The sequence below is a fragment of the Scyliorhinus torazame genome, chromosome 7 (assembly GCF_047496885.1).
Source record: "Scyliorhinus torazame isolate Kashiwa2021f chromosome 7, sScyTor2.1, whole genome shotgun sequence".
In the NCBI taxonomy this organism is placed as follows: Eukaryota; Metazoa; Chordata; class Chondrichthyes; order Carcharhiniformes; family Scyliorhinidae; genus Scyliorhinus; species Scyliorhinus torazame.
Window position 1 is genome coordinate 238,329,157 of NC_092713.1, and position 21,431 is coordinate 238,350,587.

The 21,431-nt window shown below is 40.3% G+C and overlaps 1 protein-coding gene across 1 annotated transcript; it reads left to right on the plus strand.

The window, feature by feature from the left end:
• The first annotated feature begins 1,773 nt into the window (after positions 1-1,773).
• On the plus strand, positions 1,774-21,201 carry faf2 (Fas associated factor family member 2). The gene is made up of 11 exons (XM_072512187.1): positions 1,774-2,083; positions 4,450-4,518; positions 5,045-5,179; positions 6,037-6,113; positions 6,191-6,329; positions 7,809-7,894; positions 9,311-9,402; positions 13,764-13,941; positions 15,229-15,400; positions 16,525-16,668; positions 17,936-21,201. The coding sequence occupies exons 1-11, from the start codon at positions 1,916-1,918 to the stop codon at positions 18,116-18,118; spliced, it is 1,443 nt and encodes a 480-aa protein (XP_072368288.1). The 5' UTR covers positions 1,774-1,915; the 3' UTR covers positions 18,119-21,201.
• The last annotated feature ends 230 nt before the right edge of the window (positions 21,202-21,431 follow it).

A 21,431-nucleotide genomic window follows, 5' to 3' on the forward strand; every position in this document is an offset into this window, starting at 1 on the left:
GAGTGTTGGAAGACCTGGCAGGCCAATGGGTGAGAGAGGGCGACGTTTTGGCCTTTGCTTCTTTGATATCCTGGAGACGGATCTTGTGGGGATGGAGGAACTTGGGGACGCCAAACCGGGGAGTGTGGATGAACGACCTTGTGGAATTCCTTAGGTTGGAAAAAAATCACGTTTGCCTTGAGAGGGTTTGTGGAGGGGTTTGCCCAGAGATGGAATCCGTTTATCGATTTCTTCCAGGATAGTTAAATCAGCAGTGGGGCAACGGGGGGAAGGAGGGGGCCTTTGGGGATAAAAAAGGAGGCAGAGTGGGTGGAGGGTTACAGCAGGGTTGGTGGGGAACAGGGGTGTCGGTTATTTGTTATGAGATTTTCTGTTTGTTCTCTTTTTGGTTGCGTTTGATGTATATATAAATACAAGTGCCTTAATAAAAACATTAAAAAAGAAACTTGCAGGGTACTGTAAGACCTAGATAGCGTGGACGTGGAGAGGATGTTTCCACTGGTAGGAAAAACTAGAACTCGAGGGCACAGCCTCAGATTGAAGGGACAATCCTTTAAAACTGAGATGAGGAGGAACTTCTTCAGCCAGCGGGTGGTGAATCTGTGGAACTCTTTGCTGCACAAAACTGTGGAGGCCAAATCACTGAGTGTGTATAAGACAGAGATAGATAAGTTCTTGAAGGGGATCAGGGGTTATGGGGAGAAGGCAGGAGAGTGGGGATGAGTAACATGTCAGCCTGATTGATTGGCGGAGCAGACTAGATGGACCGAATGGCCTAATTCTGTTCCTATGTCTTATGGTCAAATGTGACATAATCAGCGGGGCAGTGGTTTGTGGGTATCATTCCCCATTGATGACATCACATGAGGGATTGTCCCTTCAGGGCAACGCAACAAATTTAACCCCAGTAGAGAATTTCAAAACACAATTCAAAAAGTCAATGTTCAATCCCCCCAAAATGCAACTTTTTTTCAGCTGCAAGTTTAAAAATTAGTTGGCATGCCCATCATCATAATGGGAAAGCAGAGAATACTGTGGATGCGAGAAACCTGAAGGAAAACGAGAAAATGCTGGGATGGGGAAACTCGGCAGGGCATTCGTGGAAACAGGAAAGATTGTCAGCTTTGACAAAGACTCGAGACGTTAGCTCCATTCTCCCTGCACAGATGCTGTCAGACATGCTGAGATTGTCCAGTATTTTCTGCATTTGTCAGAATTGATGGTTCATGTCTGATGAAAGGCCACAACCTGAGACGTACTCAGTAGTGGCTTTCTCTGTGTACTGCTAAGGATGCTGCTGAGTTTATTTCCCCGCCCCGAAAGCATTTTCCGTTTTCGCTCGATCGACTACTGTATGCCTATTTTCACTAATGCATTTATTGTCTGCACTGCTGTTCGTTGGCAACGCAATCTTGTGCGTGTCTGTGCGGTCAGCCACGTTCCTGCAGCATTTCCTCTTGCCGAGGCAGGACCCCTTTATTCGGTCTGGACGCGCGTGCTGCGGATGACAAACGGCAGTGAAGGAAAACATCCCAGGCAAAGTAGACACGTGCAGCGCGCAGCAATAGGCGGGGGATAAAAGTCTGCCTCCGGGCGCTGACCTGGTGGAATTCCAAAAATCCGGGCCAAGGTTCTGAAACCCCGGGCCAGATCCCAGCACCTGCCACGCGCGCTTCGCTGCACTGCACTCACTCCGAAGACGCTCCAGCCAAGCGCCGCGGCGTCTACCCTTCGCCCCGCCCCTCGGCAACCAGACAGCTGAGGTCGGCCGCAGGGCGATCCCGAGAGTTACCGAAGAGGCCTCGGCTGTTTCCGCCCCCCTCCGACACACTGAACGAATGCACTGCAACCCGAACGCCAGTGCGCAGAAATACCCCGCCTCGTTTCTGAATGTCGGTGCAACCCCAGAAATCGTATGTTTCTGGGCTGCAGGTTTTTTCCCCCGCATTTCATGATTGTTGACTTTACCCAAAAATCATCTACTTCCGCACAGGCCTGGAACGCAAGATCCAAGATGGCGGCGCCTGGCAATGAAGAGGAGGAACTAACGCAAGAACAGACAGAGAAACTGTTGCAGTTTCAGGTAAATTCGTCAAACTCAACAGAATTCCACAGAGGGTGACACGTGTTGTCGTTCTGGGGGTACTTTTTAATTCATTTATTTGATTCATTTAGTCGTGCTGAAGCCTCTACACCTGTGGCATTTTTCTGCACTCGCAATTTCTGGCAATCTCCCCCCCCCCCCCCCCCCCCACCATAAGGGTACACTTATTTTTTTCTGCCCCTGTCAAATGCAGTTTTAATTGCAGTATTCGAAAGAGTAAGAACGCTAATAGTTTAAAATAGAGTTAATTGAATCTATATTTTGTGGTGCAAAGAAAACGTTACTTGGTGATCTTTAATGTAACTGATTTAACTTTTTTTCCCCCTCCCAGAACACAACAAATAGTGATCATTTCCACTTATGAAATAAATGTAAAGGTTTGTTGCAGGTTGGATGCATGCTAAATTTAGTGTAAAGCATGAACATTAAGTTCTAAAATTAGTTAGTGTGTAGTAAACTATCTGAAACTTATTCAAGATAAATTTAATATTAACAATAGTTTGTGAACAAATATTTGTATTTGACTTGGTGGCATTTTTGAAACATGACAGTCTTAAAGTGTTATTCTGAGACCATGTTTTTAAACCTTGTTATAATTTGTAAGTACATTGAAATAATCAATGAATTTCTATTCATTGGGAATGAAACAATGACATTAAACAGAGGAGTGATTTAGGAGGGTTTTTTACAGCAATTAGTTGAAATGAAATGAAAATCGCTTATTGTCGCAAGTAGGCTTCAAATGAAGTTACTGTGAAAAGCCCCTAGTCGCCACATTCCGGCGCCTGTTCGGCGAGGCTGGTACGGGAATTGAACCATGCTGCTGGCTTGCCTTGGTCTGCTTTCAAAGCCAGCGATTGAAAGTTCTGCATTTTCAACTTATGAGCCAATGTTTTTAAAGATTTTCAAAATTATTTGAGATTCTTGAAGGAGGCATTTAACCCTATTGTTTTACACCTGTAACCTGTGTAGGATGTTTAGATCTGGTGGCATATAAAAAGTCAGATTTTCTCTTGTTTCAAAATATGGGATTCTTGGACTGCCAAATTGAATGCGCTCAGCAGCTGTCAGGTAGTTCCCTCAAATTGTTTGTTCTGGACTGAGCCATTGGGGGGGGAAAATAATTGCAATATTGGATCAATTGATATTGCAGATACTCTGATTTGGGGGGAGTGTGGCAATCTTGAGGGATCTAAGAATCGACGAGCTATGAGTTGGGGAGGGGCAAGATCATGTTGGTATTTGAAAGCAAGCATGAGGTTTTTACAATTGAGCCATTTTTGGATCAGGAGTCTGTATAGGTCAGCAAGCACAGGTTGAGGTACAGACTTTAGGATGAGCACGAGATTATGTAGGGTGGAAAATGCAGACTGATAACATTGGAATAGCCCAGTCTAGAGATAACAAAGGTGTCATAGATTATCATAGAATTTACAGTGCAGAAGGAGGCCATTCGGCCCGTCGAGTTTGCACCGGCTCTTGGAAAGAGCACCCTACCGAAGGTCAACATCTCCACCCTATCCCCATAACCCAGTAACCCCACCCAACACTAAGGGCAATTTTGGACACTAACGGCAATTTATCATGGCCAATCCACCTAACCTGCACCTCTTTGGACTGTGGGAGGAAACCGGAGCAACCGGAGGAAACCCACGCACACACTGGGAGGATGTGCAGACTCCGCACAGACAGTGACCCAAGCTGGAATCAAACCTGGGACCCTGGAGCTGTGAAGTAATTGTGCTATCCACCATGCTGCCACCGTGTGCATGTGAGTGTTTCAGCAGCAAAGTTGAATGATATGGAGGTGGAATATTATGGAATGGATCTATGTTAGAAAACTCACTTGGGATCAGACATAGTACTGAGGTTGTTCTCAGTTTTTCTCAGTTTCGGACATTTGCTAGACCCTGGGAGTAGGAGTAGTCATCGGGAAAGGAGATTATGACGAGGACCAAAGGCAGTAACTTGTGTCATCCCAATGTTTAGTTGGTGGAAACTTTTCATGTTAGTGCTCATAGTTGACAATCAAGTGTGACAGATTAGCGATGATATTAACATGTAACCAGTACTTAATTTTAAGCATCCTTTGTATCCTTAAGTCCCTGAACAATAGTGCACCAGACGCTCGGCTCTTGGTGTTACAACAAACAGAGAATTTGGGTAGAAGTACCCCAAAGGTAAATACGGAATGTACCTGAAAACCACCATAAAAGCAATAAAATGTCAGGCAGTTGCTTGATGTACCAGATCACAACTTTTTACATTTATAGTTGATAATTGAATGCAAATTTATCTGTACCGTTTTCATTAAACATATTTTCTTGTTCCATTTATCACCATAGGACCTGACTGGTATAGAGTCAATGGACCAATGCCGCCGTACACTTGAGCAGCATCATTGGAACATTGAGGTAAAAAGGAAGCAAACTAGTATAAAATATTATAATGGGCAATGGCGTTGATTTGAAAATCACTTTAAATGTGCTATTTCTTATAAGTTCCTGATGTTAATCTCATAATTTGACAGTTGCCTTTATTTTGGCATATAATGCTAATATTGCAGCAGGTATCAACAGCAAGTGATTGGTATCTTAATAAATATGTACAATGTGACTTTCAATGTCAGTTGAAAGTATTTTTTTTTCCCAATTAAGGGGTAATTTAGTGTGGCCAATCCACCTTCCCTGCACATCATTTGGGTGGTGGGGGTGAGACCCATGCAGACACAGGGAGAATGTGTAAATGCCACATGGACAGTCACCTGGGGCTGGGATTGAACCCTGGTCCTTGGTGCTGTGAGGCAGCAGTGCTAACCACTGCACCATCATGCTGCCTTCAGTTGAAAATATTTAACCTTTTTTTAAGATTTGTTCTCCTGATTATTTGGCTTACTCTTAATTATATTAATTCTCCTCCATTCTCTCTTTTATCTTCCAGGCAGCTGTTCAGGATAGGCTAAATGAACAAGAAGGAGTTCCCAGTGTCTTCAACCCACCTTCCTCTCGTCCACTTCAAGTCCACACAGCAGATCACAGAGTCTATAGCTATGTAGTTTCAAGGCCACAGCCTAGGGTGAGAGCATATTGTAGTTATTTTACTCATTTTACTTTTAAAATCAATTTCATAAAAGCTCTATTTTAAGTTATTTATAACTACATTTGATTTTGTTTGTCTTAATATGCTAATTTTGTAGCTCCATATTAGTGGAATGGCGAGGAATTCCTTTATTAAAGTTGGATATACATTGCAGTGCAATGCCATCTTGCATTATCTGCGTAGCTTATTTTATTTCTTATTTAAAATATATTCTTGGTAGTGCAGGAAAAAGTATGAAATCAATTGTAGTTTTAAGAGGTAGATTAATGATACCTATTTAGGTTTGCAAGAGACCTCCGTTGAGGAAATTTGTTTATATTTAAAAGGTGCTACATCTAAATACTTATTCGCAGAATTTCTACCATGCAGAAGGAGGCTATTCGGCCCATCAAGTCTGCAGCGACTCTCTGAAAGAGCACCCCAGCTAGGCCCACTACCCCGCCAAATCCCCGTAGCCCCACCTAACCTGGGCAATTTTTATCATGGCCAATCCACCTAACCTACACATCTTTGGACTGTGGGAGGAAACCAGAGCACCCGGAGGAAACCCACGCAGCCACGGGGAGAAATTGTAAACTCCACACAGACAGTCACCCAAAGCTGGAATTGAACCCGCGCCCCTGGCACTGTGAGGCAGCAGTGCTAACCGCTGTGCCACTGTGCTGCCCCTTTGTGCTTAGTGCCTGCTGTTCTTATTGTAGCTTGGGTAGTGTGGTCAAGCCGCAAGTAAATTCGACTCTGATCACCTTGTATGCTATATATTACTACATTTTAATTTGCTGCTTTAATGAAAAAAAAAAAAAAATTGTTTTGACACCTGTTGAATTTTGCAGGGTCTCTTAGGATGGAGTTATTACTTGATAATGCTTCCATTCCGATTCACCTATTACACGCTACTGGACATCTTTAGGTGAGATACTGAAAAATTTCAAAAGTCAGCATTAAAATTTAAAAATATCCTGCATCTAAACTCTCTGTTTTGTATAGATTTGCTATACGCTTTATACGACCAGATCCTAGGAGCCGAGTTACTGATCCTGTTGGGGATGTAGTTGCGTTTATTCAAAATTTTGAGGAACAATATGGAAGGATCCATCCCGTCTTCTATCAAGGAACCTACAGCCAGGTTTGTACCATGTTCTTCTTTACAGTTACTTTAAATTTACAGTATTTGACTGTTCTAATGTTTTGAAGTTTTTCTTCCCTCCCCACTCCCAACTCTGTGCAAATTGTCTCCCCTTCACTCCTGAAGTTGGTAATCAGATTGAGGTGTAGTTTCACAAAACACCAATCGTACAATTCCAGCTGTTCAGTAAGCATTATTTGTGCTCTTAGCAAGAAGCTAGTTTCCATAACCAAGCCTGCAGTTCACATGGATTGAAAATTAGCCAATACGATTGAGTATGACTGTTTATCTATCTACTGTATATTATGGATCCTTGTACTGTTCGAACATGCATCGGCTATTACTTGCCTGCTAATTGTACTTTGGGTATCTCAGTAAACATAAAGCAAACCATATAGCTCAGGCTAAAAGCTGCAAATCAATTGAAATGTAATAAATAATGGAGTAGCAAGAATAAATCAGCAGGTAAACATTAGTCTTGTCCTCTTCCTTTCTGGTGCGGACTTGCATTTTAGGCAGGATCTGTTTATTTCTCACTACTTTCTGCCATTTGGACATATTGTGAACAAAAGCCTGATTAGGCGCACATGGTCGCACAGTGGTTAGCACTGTTGCTTCATAGCGCCAGGGATCTGGATTCGATTCCTGGTTTGGATCACTGCCTCTGCGGAGTCTGCACGCTCGCCCCGTGTTTGCGTGGGTTTCCTCCTGGTGCTCCGGTTTCCTCCCACAAGTCTCGAAAGACGTACTTACGTGAATTAGACATTCTGAATTTTCCCTTGGTGTACCCGAACAGGCGCCATAGATGGCGACTAGGGGATTTTCACAGTAACTTCATTGCAGTGTTAATGTAAGCCTACTTGTGACACTAATAAAGACTATTATTCAAAATAACTCATTGTGCTACTTACCTAGCTACAAATTAATAGAAAAAGCTATTGAATTGAAACTCCATGGCCTCTAGGGTTTCTATCAAATAAATAACGTTCCACTGCCTGGACAAAGTAAGCACTCTTTACATTTGAGCAGAGCTGATCACAATTTAGCTGGGCCATGTTTATGGCTGATGGGGACTTTTGGGAAGGGGTCACTGGACAATAATTAACAGATTCCCTACTTCAATAACAATGGAGCCATTTGTTATGCATCCACTGCCATGGCAGAGGAGATCAAGGATTGCTGCTGCCTCTGCAAGAAACACTACTCAATTTCTCAAAAACGATGCAATCAGTTTTTAACTGAATTCCAGCAGAGATGCTGCTGTTGGTGCAAAAATCTTGTTAATAGACATGCATGATTTTTTTTTAAAGTTTACTTAAACTCCATCAATACAAACTAAATCACCAATTTTGCCATGTTAACATTGATCCAATGTCAGGTTATTTTTTATAAATTTTCTCTTTCAAAAAGTAAAGTTATTGAACATGTTTCAGAATTTTAATCTAATTATTTAATATTTGTTTTCAATATTGAATACAGGCACTGAATGATGCCAAACGAGAGCTTCGCTATTTACTAGTTTACCTTCATGGAGATGACCATCAGGACACAGATGAGTTCTGTTGGTAAGAAAGTAGTGTTTTGTATTTCTGAATTGCTTCGTAATTTATTCAAAACCAACACTTGTCCATTGCCTTTTTCTTGTGAAATGTACTTTGAGCATCCAAAAAAAATTCAAATTTCTGCTACTTGCATGAAAATTGTTTGAACGCTATATATACTTTAGTTGTAATGCATGCTGACATTATGGTATGGTGGGTGGAGGCTCGTGCAGAGCATTAAAAAAAGTAGCATGGACCAGTTGGGCCGAATGGCCTGTTTCTGTGCTGTAAGTTGTGTGTAATTCTGTGTAACAATACTGCACTGGCCTGCAGTCAACTCTTGTGTAACAGACTTTGAGTAATTTCTATAGTTATTGCTTGGTTAGTAAACCAGTGTGATTAGCCCACCCATCGGAAATGAAAATTGAGTTGCTTCTGTAACTAGTGGCCAATCAACTCACTGGCTTACTCGGGTTGGAAAATGGCAATGAATGTACTTGTTTCAATCAAGTAAAAAAGTAAAATGCCTTGTGGAGAGTTTCTGGTGTGTAAATGCAACAAACTGTGCATTACTAAATGTTATAAACCAGAAAGAGCCTAAGTTTGATTCTAAAATACAAACAGAAAATGCTGGAAATGCGCAGCAGGTCTGGCAGCATCTGGAGAGAGAAATGGAGTTGACATTTCGGATCAAAAACCTTTCATCAGAACTTAGTGATTCTAGTCTGCTGAGCTGCTGATGTTTGCCATACTGTGTGCATGTGGACAAGGGAAGAGCTAAACTCTCTTCACTTTGAGTTTATAATTAAAGAGCTAGCTGGCACTTGTTTCCCTGGCTTTTGTGTGACGATCAGTTATTTAAATGAAGTAAATAGTGTCCCTGTGATCTTGTCCAGTATTTGTCATTTAGAGTGGAGCATGAAAGGGAGTAAAATTGTGGCGATATAAGAAGTTCTGTAATGGCAGGGTTCATAACCCTTCAGGGAATAGTGTACAAGAGCTCTGAGCTGCTGTAAAGTGAGGTTGGTACTTAGAAATACTTGAAATTTGGATTACTGTAAATCGTTTAGTTGCAATGGTCTGTCTTCGTTATTTATGCTGCATTTGTATTGCCCTAATTAGTGTATTATCAAGGACATTTTTGTCTTTCAATTTGGCCCCCTCCCCTCCCCCAAAATAATATGGTATGGTTCCAGAGGAATCGGCATGCCTCCAGCAAATGGCTGTTCATCACGTGTGCCTGGGTAGAGAAAAAGGGCACTATTTGACCGAAGAGGGGGGTCATGCCAACCTACCGATGCTCACATGAGGAAAGGTCATTTAAAGATGTATTTTTGGCTTACTGAGATCCATTGAATTATACCCCTGAATAGGGGTGGGGCACAGGTATTGAAGCTCATCAACGATGGATGACTAAATGGCAGTTTCTTTCCACTTCAGTAATACAATATCCAACCCAGAGGTTGTAAACTTCATCAACACTAGGATGCTTTTTTGGGCCTGTTCCACCAGTAAACCAGAAGGCTACAGGGGTAAGTGATTTTTATCTTTACAGAAAAGTAAAAGTCTGTTGAAGCACTGATTGAAAAAGTTCAGTTTTCAATTTGCTGAGATGATTGCATGGGAACAAAAATTCTGCATGAAATAATTGATCATGCTGCATTTCTTCTGTCTCTGATAACTGTTCCTGGTGTAGTTTCCGTGAATGATTGTGGTTGGTGCCGCTCTTTATTTGCATTAAGTTCTCAGTCACTTTGTAGTTTTCTGCATTTAAAAAAAAAAAAAAAAAAAATTCTCTTTTTTTTTTATGGACTGGTTTTGTTTCTCTTTTTAACTCCAATACTGGAAGTACTTGGGAACATAGAACATTACAGCTCAGTACAGGTCCTTTGGCCCTCGATGTTGCGCCAACCTGTGAAACCACTCTAAAGCCCATCTACATTATTCCCTTATTGTCCATATGTCTATCCAGTGACCATTTGAATGCCTTTAATGTTGGCGAGTCCACTACTGTTGCAGGCAGGGCATTCCACGCCCTTACTACTCCCTGAGTAAAGAACCTACCTCTGACATCTGTCTTGTATCTATCTCCCCTCAATTTAAAGCTATGTCCCCTCGTACGAGACAATCACAACCTGAGGAAAAAGGCTCTCACTGTCCACCCTATCCAATCCTCTGATCATCTTGTATGCCTCAATTAAGTCACCTCTTAACCTTCTTCTCTCTAACGAAAACAGCCTCAAGTCCCTCAACCTTTCCTCATACGATCTTCCCTCCATACCAGGCAACATTCTGGTAAATCTCCTCTGCACCCTTTCCAATGCTTCCACATCCTTCCTATAATGCGGCGACCAGAATTACACGCAATACTCAATGCGGCCGCACCAGAGTTTTGTACAGCTGCAACATGACCTCATGGCTCCGAAACTCAATCCCTCTACCAATAAAAGCTAACACACCGTACACCTTCTTAACAACCCTCTCAACCTGAGTGGCAACTTTCAGGGATCTATGTACATGGACGCCGAGATCTCTCTGCTCATCCACACTACCAAGAATCTTACCATTAGCCCAGTACTCTGTCTTCCTGTTATTCCTTCCAAAATGAATCACCTCACACTTTTCTGCATTAAACTCCATTTGCCACCTCTTAGCCCAGCGCTTCAGCTTATCTATGTCCCTCTGTAACTTGTAACATCCTTCCGCACTGTCCACAACTCCACCGACTTTAGTGTCATCTGCAAATTTACTCACCCATCCTTCTACGCCCTCCTCCAGGTCATTTATAAAAATGACAAACAGCAGTGGCCCCAAAACAGATCCTTGTGATACACCACTAGTAACTGGACTCCAGTCTGAACATTTCCCATCAACCACCACCCTTTGTCTTCTTCCAGCTAGCCAATTTCTGATCCAAACTGCTAAATCACCCTGAATCCCATGCCTCCGTATTTTCTGCAGTAGTCTACCGTGGGGAACCTTATCAAATGCTTTACTGAAATCCATATACACCACATCAACTGCTTTACCCTCATCCACCTGTTTGGTTACCTCTCAAAGAACTCAATAAGGTTTGTGAGGCACGACCTACCCTTCACAAAACCGTGTTGACTATCTCTAATCAAATTATCCCTTTCCAGATGATTATACATCCTATCTCTTATAAACCTTTCCAAGATTTTGCCCACAACAGAAGTAAGGCTCACTGGTCTATAGTTACCAGGGTTGTCTCTACTCCCCTTCTTGAACAAGGGGACAACATTTTGTTTTAATGAGCAAACCTGTCTCTCCTCCAATATCTCCCTGCATGATCCCTTTGTGAACTGTTTGAACCTATAGCCTATCAATCCTATGCCTATTAATAGCCACCTGCTGCTCTTCATTATCTAACCAACAATCTCTTGATCCCTTTTGGTAATTTTAACCGCTTTGCTGCAGTTAACTCTTGAAATGCCACAGTTACTTCTTTGTGTAGCACTAAAATTGTACTGGCATAGCAAAACCATTTACATTACTAAGCGGGGTCAAGAGGCAAGCTGTTAATGCAAAAGACCAACTAGTCGGGGCTCTTGATGTGGAAGTAACAGTTTTGCTGTTGGAGTCATGAATGTCAGAAAGTGGGCTCAAGGCCATGGCCAAGGGAGGCAGTAGGCACACATGGTTTGGAGAGTAGGCTTAAGGTCATGTGCAGAACGGTGGCACAGTGGTTAGCACTGCTGTCTCCGTGCAGAGACCTGGGTTCGATTCCGATCATGGGTTCTGTCTGTATGAAGTTTGCACGTTTCCCCCTGTGTCTACGTGGGTTTCCTCCCACAGTCCAAAGATGTGCAAGTTAGATTGATTGGCCATCATAAATTGCTCCTTAGCAACCAAAGGGTAGGATGAGGGAGTGGGCCTAGGTAGGGTGCTCTTTCAGAAGGTCGGTGCGGACCCAATGGGACGAATAGCCTCCTGCACGGTTGGGATTCTGTGAATATGAATGGGGGCGGCAAGAAAATAAAATTTTCTAACCAACCCAGTGCGGAGAAAATGGCTGTTGAACCATGGCAATTTGTGCTATGGCACTGTCGGTAGTTACATGTGTTACCAATTTAAAGATAAAATAGTCAGCCGTTACTCAGTGTCAAGTTCTGATGCAAGGAATAGGAATGTTTTAATGCGAGCAAATACAGTTGCAATGGCAAGGTCCCAACGCACCTCCATTCAAGAAAGGAGGAGACTGAAAGTAGGAAACTAGTAAGCCAGTTAGCTCAACATTTACATTTGGTAAAATGCTGGATTCCAGTATGAAGGAAGTTGTAACACAAAATACAATCAAGTAGAGCCAAGGGGAATTGTGTTCGACAAGTTATTAGAGTTCTTTTGAGGATGTAACAAGCAGAGGTGTGGTGTGAGGCCCTTTACAGGGTGAACTCCACATCCTTGTATGCAAGTCTGGGTTGATCCAGCTCCAAAGTAGTGTTTATGACACATCTGACTAAGGCAAGATTAGAGTGTTTTCTTTTCCCCAGAGGATGATGATGAGTGTGAGCGGTGTTCTGTGGGCTTGGCCAATCACCCAAACGTTCTGGTCCTGTCCAAAACGTTGAGCTTTTGGGTCTACTTCTTTAGCAGCATGTCGGCAATTCTAAATGCTGAATTGGAGCCCTGTCCTCTAGTTACCATATTTGTGTTGTCAGACTTGCCAGGGCTGCGGACAGGGGCAGAGGCGAATGTCCTTGTCTTCGCCTCGTTGGGAAGCGAGTTCTGCGGAGGTGGAGGTCCCCAACCTCATCCAGCGTCTCGGCATGGTTAGGGGACCTAATGGAGTCTAGGGATTCTACCGGAGGTGGTGGTGTATGGGTTTGTGTTTAGTATTGTTTCTAGTATGTTATCGGTGGATTTGTAAAATTAAAAATTTTGGGGGAATATTTGCTAAAATTGAAAAACTTTAGCATTTAAAAAATTAAATAACTAATGACCAGGCATTTAGTGTCCTTCATGTGTTTTTAATGGATTAAGACTAATTCTTCCAGCAACATGGATTGCTTTGCTATACCAGAGATGTCCTATTTCTCCTCACTAGGGACTGTTGGCAATATCATTTAGTTTCACAACAATGTTTGTACTGATACTGGGAGATACTGTAATTGAATTACCATGTTACACATTAAGTATAAGTGACTCTTTCTTGTTTCGAGCTTGTCCACTGAGATTTTTATTTTTGAAGCTGATTTTGCAAATACCACATGACCACAATGTGCTTGAAATGCCTTCACGGTGACATGTGAAAATTAGAGTAACTCTGCAAGAGCATAGATATACATCTAATAATGTGACAGCTTGAGCCATGTCCAGAAAGTCCTTATTCAACTTGCACTATTTTAGATTTGAAATCCACTTTTAATAACCTCAAAAAGCTTAATTACCAGTTGAGATTAAGATCCATTAACTGAAAGCGAGTCGTTGGCTGATTTTTCAAAACCAGATCAAGTTCCATCGAGGTTTTTGGTTGGGCCATAATTGTATAAAGTATATAATGGGTTGGACCTGGCTAGTTTGTTGTGCTGCTATGAAAGCATTAGGTGGCTGGGCATTCAGTTTGTGGAGAAAATTATCAGAGGAACATGGGGAAGGAGTTGGGAGTGCTACTAGCTGGATTGCTTTTCAGAAGAACCATGCAGACTCGAGGCCAAATGAGCTCTTTTGTGCTGTGTTGTTTTATGATCCTTCAAGAAGCAACTACGGAAGTGCTAATTTTTGCTACCAACAGCGTGACTTGCACTGACCATGATTGATTGTGTACGCAGGAGCCACAATATAAATTGTGGTTTAGTAGCAAGGCAAAAGTGGGAAAATGATTATATCAACATTTTTTTTCAAACAAACTAACGTGTATGCCTATATATTTCAGTGTCTCAGGCTTTACGAGAGAACACCTATCCTTTTTTGGCAATGATCATGCTGAAAGAACAAAGAATGACAGTAGTTGGCCGTTTAGAAGGCCTTCTTCGGGCTGAAGACTTTGTCAATCAGCTGACATTTATTATGGATGCCAATGCTACATATTTGGTATCGGAACGACTTGATAGGTATGATATGGAATAATTTACTGTTATATGTTAATGGGAGCTCTCCATTGCTGTAGTTTAGTATGGAATATTGCATTGTGTGGCTGGTTATCTGTGAATAATGCATCTGAAGTCCATAAAATAATGGATCAAGCGTGCACTTCCCCATAGTTCTGAGAGTAAGAGCTGTTTCAAGTCATTTTAAAAATAAATTTAGAGTACCCAATAATTTCTTTTCCAATTAAGGGACAATTTTTAGTGTGGCCAATCCATCCAACCTGCACATCTTGGGTTGTGGGGGTGAAAGCCACGCAGACACTGGGAGAATGTGCAAACTCCACACAGATGTTTCAAGTAATTCAGTTAGTTACATTTTTAATATTCAATAAGGTTAGTACTGGAAATGAAATGTACTGAAATTTCAATTTTCAGTATCCGGCATTCCAAAGTACTGAGTAAATCCACCTTGCTCTCATTCCCAACCTTGGAAAAATAGTCCCTACTTGCATTAGTTTGATCAGCTAGGGCTGACTTTGAGCTCATGGCTCAGCAATAAAAGGTCAGTACTAACTTCTATTAAGAGCAAACCTTTGGTTGTGGAGGGTAGTGATTGTTAATTCTGAGAAGAATAGTCCATTTGATTTGTTTATTAAGCAGAAAATTTAAAATAAACCATGTCTTTGGGAAAGGAACAAGGGAGAATTGACCAGATTTTAAAAATGGATCTGTTTTGAAAATCCAGTTAAAATGACAACTTTGCTTCTTTCTACAAGCCATGATATAACTTTGAAGTTCTTTTGATTTCTTTGTATTGAAGAGATTCAGGCTTGAGTTCAGCCTCTATTGATATGTTGAATTAGTTTCCCCTGATGGTGGCATGACAGCCTCAACTAGGTCACTGAGCAGAAGATGAGTGCTTGAGGAAAATGGAAGCTGCAGCGTATATTTCAATGATGCTCATTGGTGCTGCACATTTTTAAGTAACCACACCAGGAATGCATTTGATATGTCTTCAAAAGCAAGGGTTTTTGCAGACAGAGTGCCAAGAGTCAAGTAGGAAAAGGGATGGAGAGAGAGTATTTCTAATTTTGGACTACATTCCTTTTTTTCCCCCTGAAGTTATCCTAAGAAAATCCACTTTTTCCCCAATATTGACTTTGTTCTCTAGCAAAAGTTGGTTGCATCAGGATTTGCTGTGTCTTTAAATAGCATGCAGTTGAACCTATTGGTGAACTGTTGGTAATGTGAATATTATAATGAGAAGCTGATTATGTAAATATTTCATATTCTTGTCTGTTGAAACTCCAGAGAGGAAAGGAATCAGACGCAAGTGTTAAGACAACAACAAGATGAAGCTTATTTGGCTTCACTTCGTGCAGACCAGGAAAAAGAAAGGAAGAGAAAGGAGGCACAGGAAAAGAGGAGAAAGGAGGAGGAGGATGTCCGGCAACAAATACTTGCAGAAGAAAGAAGACAACGAGTAAGGAGATTTTCTGTTTAAGAAACTGTATTAAACCATTTTGATGGAATCTGCTTTCAGTGTAGGGAGGCTGTTGTGACATTCTTCATCCACAACGGGAGGTTTAACTAGATGACCATACTGCTGTGACCTGAGCTAGTAGGAGCAGTGGATACCTGAATCATACAGACCAGATGGTCTCTGGGTCAATCCCTGCAAGTCTGAATGTCTGAGCCCTTTTCCATATAATCCAAGCATGTCTTTAAGTTGCCAAATGATACTCTAGTTTAGCGGCCAGCCATTAATAGTGAGCATCTTCCTATTTATATAACGAAAAACACTTGAAATGTTGTATTTCTTAAAGTTTTGGAAATAAAAAGCTTATAAAACTTATTAAATTATCTCAGCCATGTTAGGAGATTAAAAATTGGTCTTGGTGCCGACGTATTAAGAAGATTTAGTCTGATTCTTCCTGATTTCTATCCAGCAACACCTACTAGACGTACACTTGTTAGCATTGGTTGAAAACGGGCTCAGATTAGATGGTAATAAACTGAAAATGGTCATGATGAACAGTGCTTGTGCCCCATTATATAATTAATTCTCTCTAATAATTCAAATGAAATCCCAAACTGGCGTTCATAATCCTATATTAAATGTTTATAATAAAAGCAAAATACTGCAGATGCTGGAAATCTGGAATCAATACAGAAAATGCTGTATATGCTCAGCAAGACTTGCAGCATCTGCGGAGAGAGAAATGGAGTTACCATTAGAATCCCTACAGTGCAGAAGGAGGCCATTCAGCCCATGTCTGCACCAATCCTTCGAATGAGCACTCTTACCCGTTTACAGTCTCCCCTCCGTACCTCCCTTAACGTGCACATACCTGGACATTAAGGGGCAATTTAGCATGGCTAATCCGCACATCTTTGGACCTTGGGAGGAAATCTGAGCACCTGGAGGAAACCCATGCAAACATAGGGAGAATGTACAATCTCCACACAGTCACCCAAGGCTGGAGTTGAACCCAGGTCCCTGGTGGTGAGGCAGCAGTGCTAACTCAAATGACTCTTCTATGTTAAATGGTACCATGTATCTTTGCACATGTGAGGAAAAAACATGATTTTTTTTTGTGGCTGCAGAGTTTGCAAGAAGAGAAAGAACGCAAGTCGGAACGTCTTCCCCCTGAGCCTTTTCCAGACAATCCAGACAATGTTAAAATTATCTTTAAGTTGCCAAATGATACTCGAGTGGAGCGGCGATTTCTATTTACCCAGTCATTAACAGTAAGAATCTTCCATGCTTCCTATTTAGATGATGAAAAACACTTGACATGTTGTATTCCTTAAGTCCTTGGGAATAATGAGTTTATAAAACTGCATTTAACACCATTTCATTTACTGGTACTTCTACAAAATACAGTAGTTATTTTTATTGGCTGCAATAAAATTGTCTTTATAGTTGTAGAAATGCAATTTGTTTTGTTTTCTTAACCATAGCCAACATGTTTGTGAAACTGTATATTGAAATTGTGCAGTACAATGACTTGTCCATGCATGAGTAACTTACCTTGACCAATAGTGACCTTTTAATTACTCATCTGACAATATAGTTACTCCACAACACTTCTCTCAACATCTGCATTCTCTCACCTCCACTCTATCCCCAACCGTGTATTAGTTGGGCAGTTGGTAACCAGATCTTTAAAGTTTAAAACCTTTTTATTTTCTGATAGTCTGAACTATTTTGAGATTAGCCCCAAATACTATGGCACACAACAATACTGAAATATCTATTATTTCATTTGTTAGCAAAGGACTAATACAAAGGAATGTAAGCATGTACAGGCAATTTCTTTTTTTTAAAATTTAGAGTACCCAATTCATTTTTTCAAATTAAGGGGCAATTTAGCGTGGCCAATCCACCTACCCTACACATCTTTGGGTTGTGGGGGTGAAACCCACGCAAACATGGGGAGAATGTGCAAACTCTATACGGACAGTGGGCCAGGATCGAACCTGGGACCTCGGTGCTGCGAGGCAGCAATGCTAACCACTGCGCCACCATGCTGCCATTATAGGCAATTTCTTTGTCCAACATTAGACCTAAAAATTGCTATTCCAGTACCCCTGCTGTTGCATGAGTTTACCTACTATATCAACCATCTTCCCTTGGTCTCTGCAAATTAAACTGATTTCAGCCATGTCTACAGCAGAATCAGTGGCTTCATCATGCAGAATAAGAGGTGAAAATTGGGCAGAATTCCCGCACTTCATTACTATTCAGTAATGTCTTCATGAAGATTGCCTTACACATTGTGGAGGACAGAATTGACATTGTCATCTCAAGTGGTTGAGCTTCTGCAATAAATCTCCATTGAGGCTCATATATGTTTAATAGGTGCGTGAAAGAAGTACTGATGGACAACCAGCACTTGTAGAGGTGTGCTTGAGCAATGAGGAAAATTAGAAAAAAGACGGTTGCATTTTTAAAAAAGCGAATGATCCAAAGTTATATTTATTATAGAAATTAATATTGTTTCTTTCATTGCAGGTGATTTATGACTTTTTGTTCTCCTTGAAAGAAACGCCTGAGAAATTTCAAATAGTTGCTAACTTTCCACGCAGAGTACTACCCTGCTTGCCCACAGAGAGAGAGCCAAATCCACCCACCCTGCAGCAGGCAGGATTGAGTCGCTGTGAAGTCTTGTTCGTTCAAGATCTTACCGATGATTGAACCAGAAGCTAACTATGGGATCAATTTTTAATAGCTGCACAGTATAACGGATCACAGAGACGTTCTCACAAACGAGCCAAGTTTCTTCTGCATTGGTTGGCAAACGTCTATGCAGCTAAGTTGCTCGTCATTTCCTGGGATGAACTGCGCTGTCCATCACCTATGCCATTTTTTAAAAAAAACCACATCCCTGCAATGTTGAGCAGTATTTGATCAGAAGATATAAAAGTAAATCAATCCATTTCTCCACCTGCATAGACCCTAGATTACACCATCGAGAGCCCACACCCTTTTTATCTGCTAATTTTGTTTCCCCATTTACCTATATTTATGTTGTATTTCGATTAAAAGATGGAAAAAAAAAGAGAGACCAAAGGAGGGTTGGCTGTTATTGAATTGTTTGAACCTGGACTGGTTTAAGTTCTTAATTGCCATGGCCTTTGCTATGGTGAAGCCTCGGTATGTAGTTTGTCAGCCTATAGTGCCTGTGGTAACTAAGAGCTTGCTCCATGTTTAATACCTGAGCAGGCTTATTGTACTCTAGGTGTAATTTATTCCAACAGTATAAATTAAAACCGTTTTAGAATTTTATTGTGTTGAATCATTTTTCTATGCATAGATTCCTTTTTGAACCATTTTCTGTAACTTCATTACAACCGATGGTAGCTGTTTGGTCCACCAAATAGTTGAGTTGATGTACAGCATTAACAGGCTATATTGTCTCCACTCATTTGTTCTTTTTGAGCTTCCTATCATCAATGTTTAGTTTTTTTTTTAGTCACTTGTACTGATGTGTACAGATATTTGTTGATACTTCAAATTAACTTTTTGCTAGTTTTTTTTTCTGCACCTATTTCTAAAGTGCTCCAAATCTTTATTGAAACAAATACCTATTTATAGCTTCCTGTGAGAACAAGACCAACCTAATTAATATTTCAGTGGAGAACAGCCCCCTTTTAAACTATGTGCCTGATGGCCTCAGTTTGCTGCAAGGCATCAAGTATATGTGTTGTTTCTTCAATACTGTTTGGTCAGGAATATTGTTTAGGATTATTGCACTCTCTAAATGGCATTTTAACCATTTGCATGTTGTCCATTGTTTTCCTGTTCTACCAAGATGCATTATGACTTGTGTCTCAATCTTGAATAGATTTTGGGTGGTAATTAATAATGAAAATACTTTGCCACCAAAACAATATTGGCCTTAATATTATTCTCCTAGTTCATTTAATTATTTTGAAATGATAACATTGGTGTTGCTTTCCTCTTTTTTATTTTTCTGATCTCCAGATAGGCTTTTGTTGCATTTTGTTTTTTGACACCAATATAACTTACTACTTTCGCAGTCTTTAAAATAAAATTAAAAAATCTTTCCGGTGTCTGTATTATGCTCCAAGATTAGATGCCTAAGTTTTCATTAGACCATAGAGGTTAATGTTTTCAATTGAGTTGTCAGAATTATGAAATTGATAGTGTTCAGAATTCGATATTCATTTTGGCATTTCTGTTTACAGGGTAGTTTGCCTTGCATATAAAGTTGATTTTTTTTCATATCTGTAATGCCAATCTGTAATGTCAATCAGTGCCATTTATGTTTCTCATGACTGACATCCAAGGTCGCCAGTGCTTCCAGTTGCTATATTTATGAGTTGATCTTAGATAAGACAGAATAGCAGTCAGTATTGATTTTGATAAACTCCTCAACTGCTCTTGACTTGGAAAAACTACAGGCTTGATTTTTGTATTTATTTTTAGAAACTCGGTTGTGACGTCAGTGACCATGGTTTCTTTATCTGTCTTATGCTCGCTATTATCAATTACTGAATTATTCATATAATTGCCATTACATTCCATAGGCATAGAGCATATAGTTTGGGTTTTCATATCAGGCTGTAATATGCAAAAACAATAAATCTTTACAATCTAAATAAATTGCTATGTACATGACTATAGAGGCTGGAATCTACAGAAATTCCAGAAATTAAGGCTGGAATCAACAGACAGCTGCCAAGAGAAGCGATCCCACTTAATGTTTGTGTATAACAACTATTTATTGGATAGCCTGTTGAGATTAGGAATTTAGATACGTGGGGAGCAAATTTCTAATGACCTGAACAGGACATTACCCATCTTGAATGTTTTCCCACAAAATATGCAGCTTCAACACCTGTTTTGTTGCCCTGCTTGAGTTAAGTCATGTTCTTTCTAGTGCATTTTGGGACGTTGACTTCATTTATTGCAGTTAATACAAGTTCTAGATTTGAGAATGGTGCAAACTACAATGAAACAAGTATTGCCTGTTTTGGGATTGAAGGATTAATATTTTGTCCTGTAGTAGAAGTATTCCCAATAGTCTTAACAATACCCAAATAAACGTCAGACATTTTAACAAACCAGTTGTTAGCTACTGCTATAATTGTCTTTTTTAATGTGTATTCCTGATATTAATACTTGTGAAAAATCAGGGAAATTCTCTTTCAAGGACCACATTTTTTTGCTCCTTATTTGTTTAATAATGTTTCTCAGATCATCATTTTAAAAGGAACAAACTCATACTCAAAATTGAAAATGCTTTTTGTAAAACTTTTAGAAAAAATATTTTTTTTACTAATTTTTCTTGCTAAATTGCCAGAGAATCTTTCTGTACTTTGTGGATTTTTTTTGGAGTGTTTGAATTCACTTATTTGTACCACTTTTTTACATTCCTGGTATGGAACAAATTTTGAACCGCTTGTTGCTGTTCAGACAGTGCTGACAATTCTGATAGTTGTGATGTGTACTGAAAGGGTTAAGTGAGCTTGAAATACAACCTTAAACCAAAATCTGCTGCTCTGTTTTCTGGCCACCTAGAAATGACCATTTTCAAATCAAAATCCCCCCCCCCCCCCAAACTTGAGACCATTCAAAAGATTAACAAGAATAGGGCATTGTGATACTGCATCTGAAACTGAATTCTGAATATAATTTTCCATGTTCAAAATCTGAAATTGAAGAAATTGCTATGTATGATGCTGTAAATTCAATACTCATCCGATGTCTTGTAACTTAACTGAAGTTGAATGGAATACAAATATTTACTTGAATGTGTGAGTAATTTTTAATATTTTTGTCTTGAGTTTACAAACTGTCAAATCGGTTCATGTTACCCAAATGTTGAACCTATCCACTGCTTTTATCCATGTGTTCTTAGAATTTCATACACTGCAACATCCATATTCTCTATTGCTACAAAAATTGTATGTTTCAACAAAAGAAGCCAATAACGCAAAAAACAGTTTCCAGCATCCCCTTTATCTCGTAATTTCCGTCCAGA

Bases quoted from the DNA above. Each gene is read 5' to 3' on its own strand.
- faf2 (XM_072512187.1), top strand. From the start codon at position 1,916: ATGTTTCTGGGCTGCAGGTTTTTTCCCCCGCATTTCATGATTGTTGAC. The intron at 7,895-9,310 runs GTAAGAAAGTAG...TTTCCACTTCAG, and splicing joins GACACAGATGAGTTCTGTTG to TAATACAATATCCAACCCAG. The intron at 13,942-15,228 runs GTATGATATGGA...TTGAAACTCCAG, and splicing joins GTATCGGAACGACTTGATAG to AGAGGAAAGGAATCAGACGC.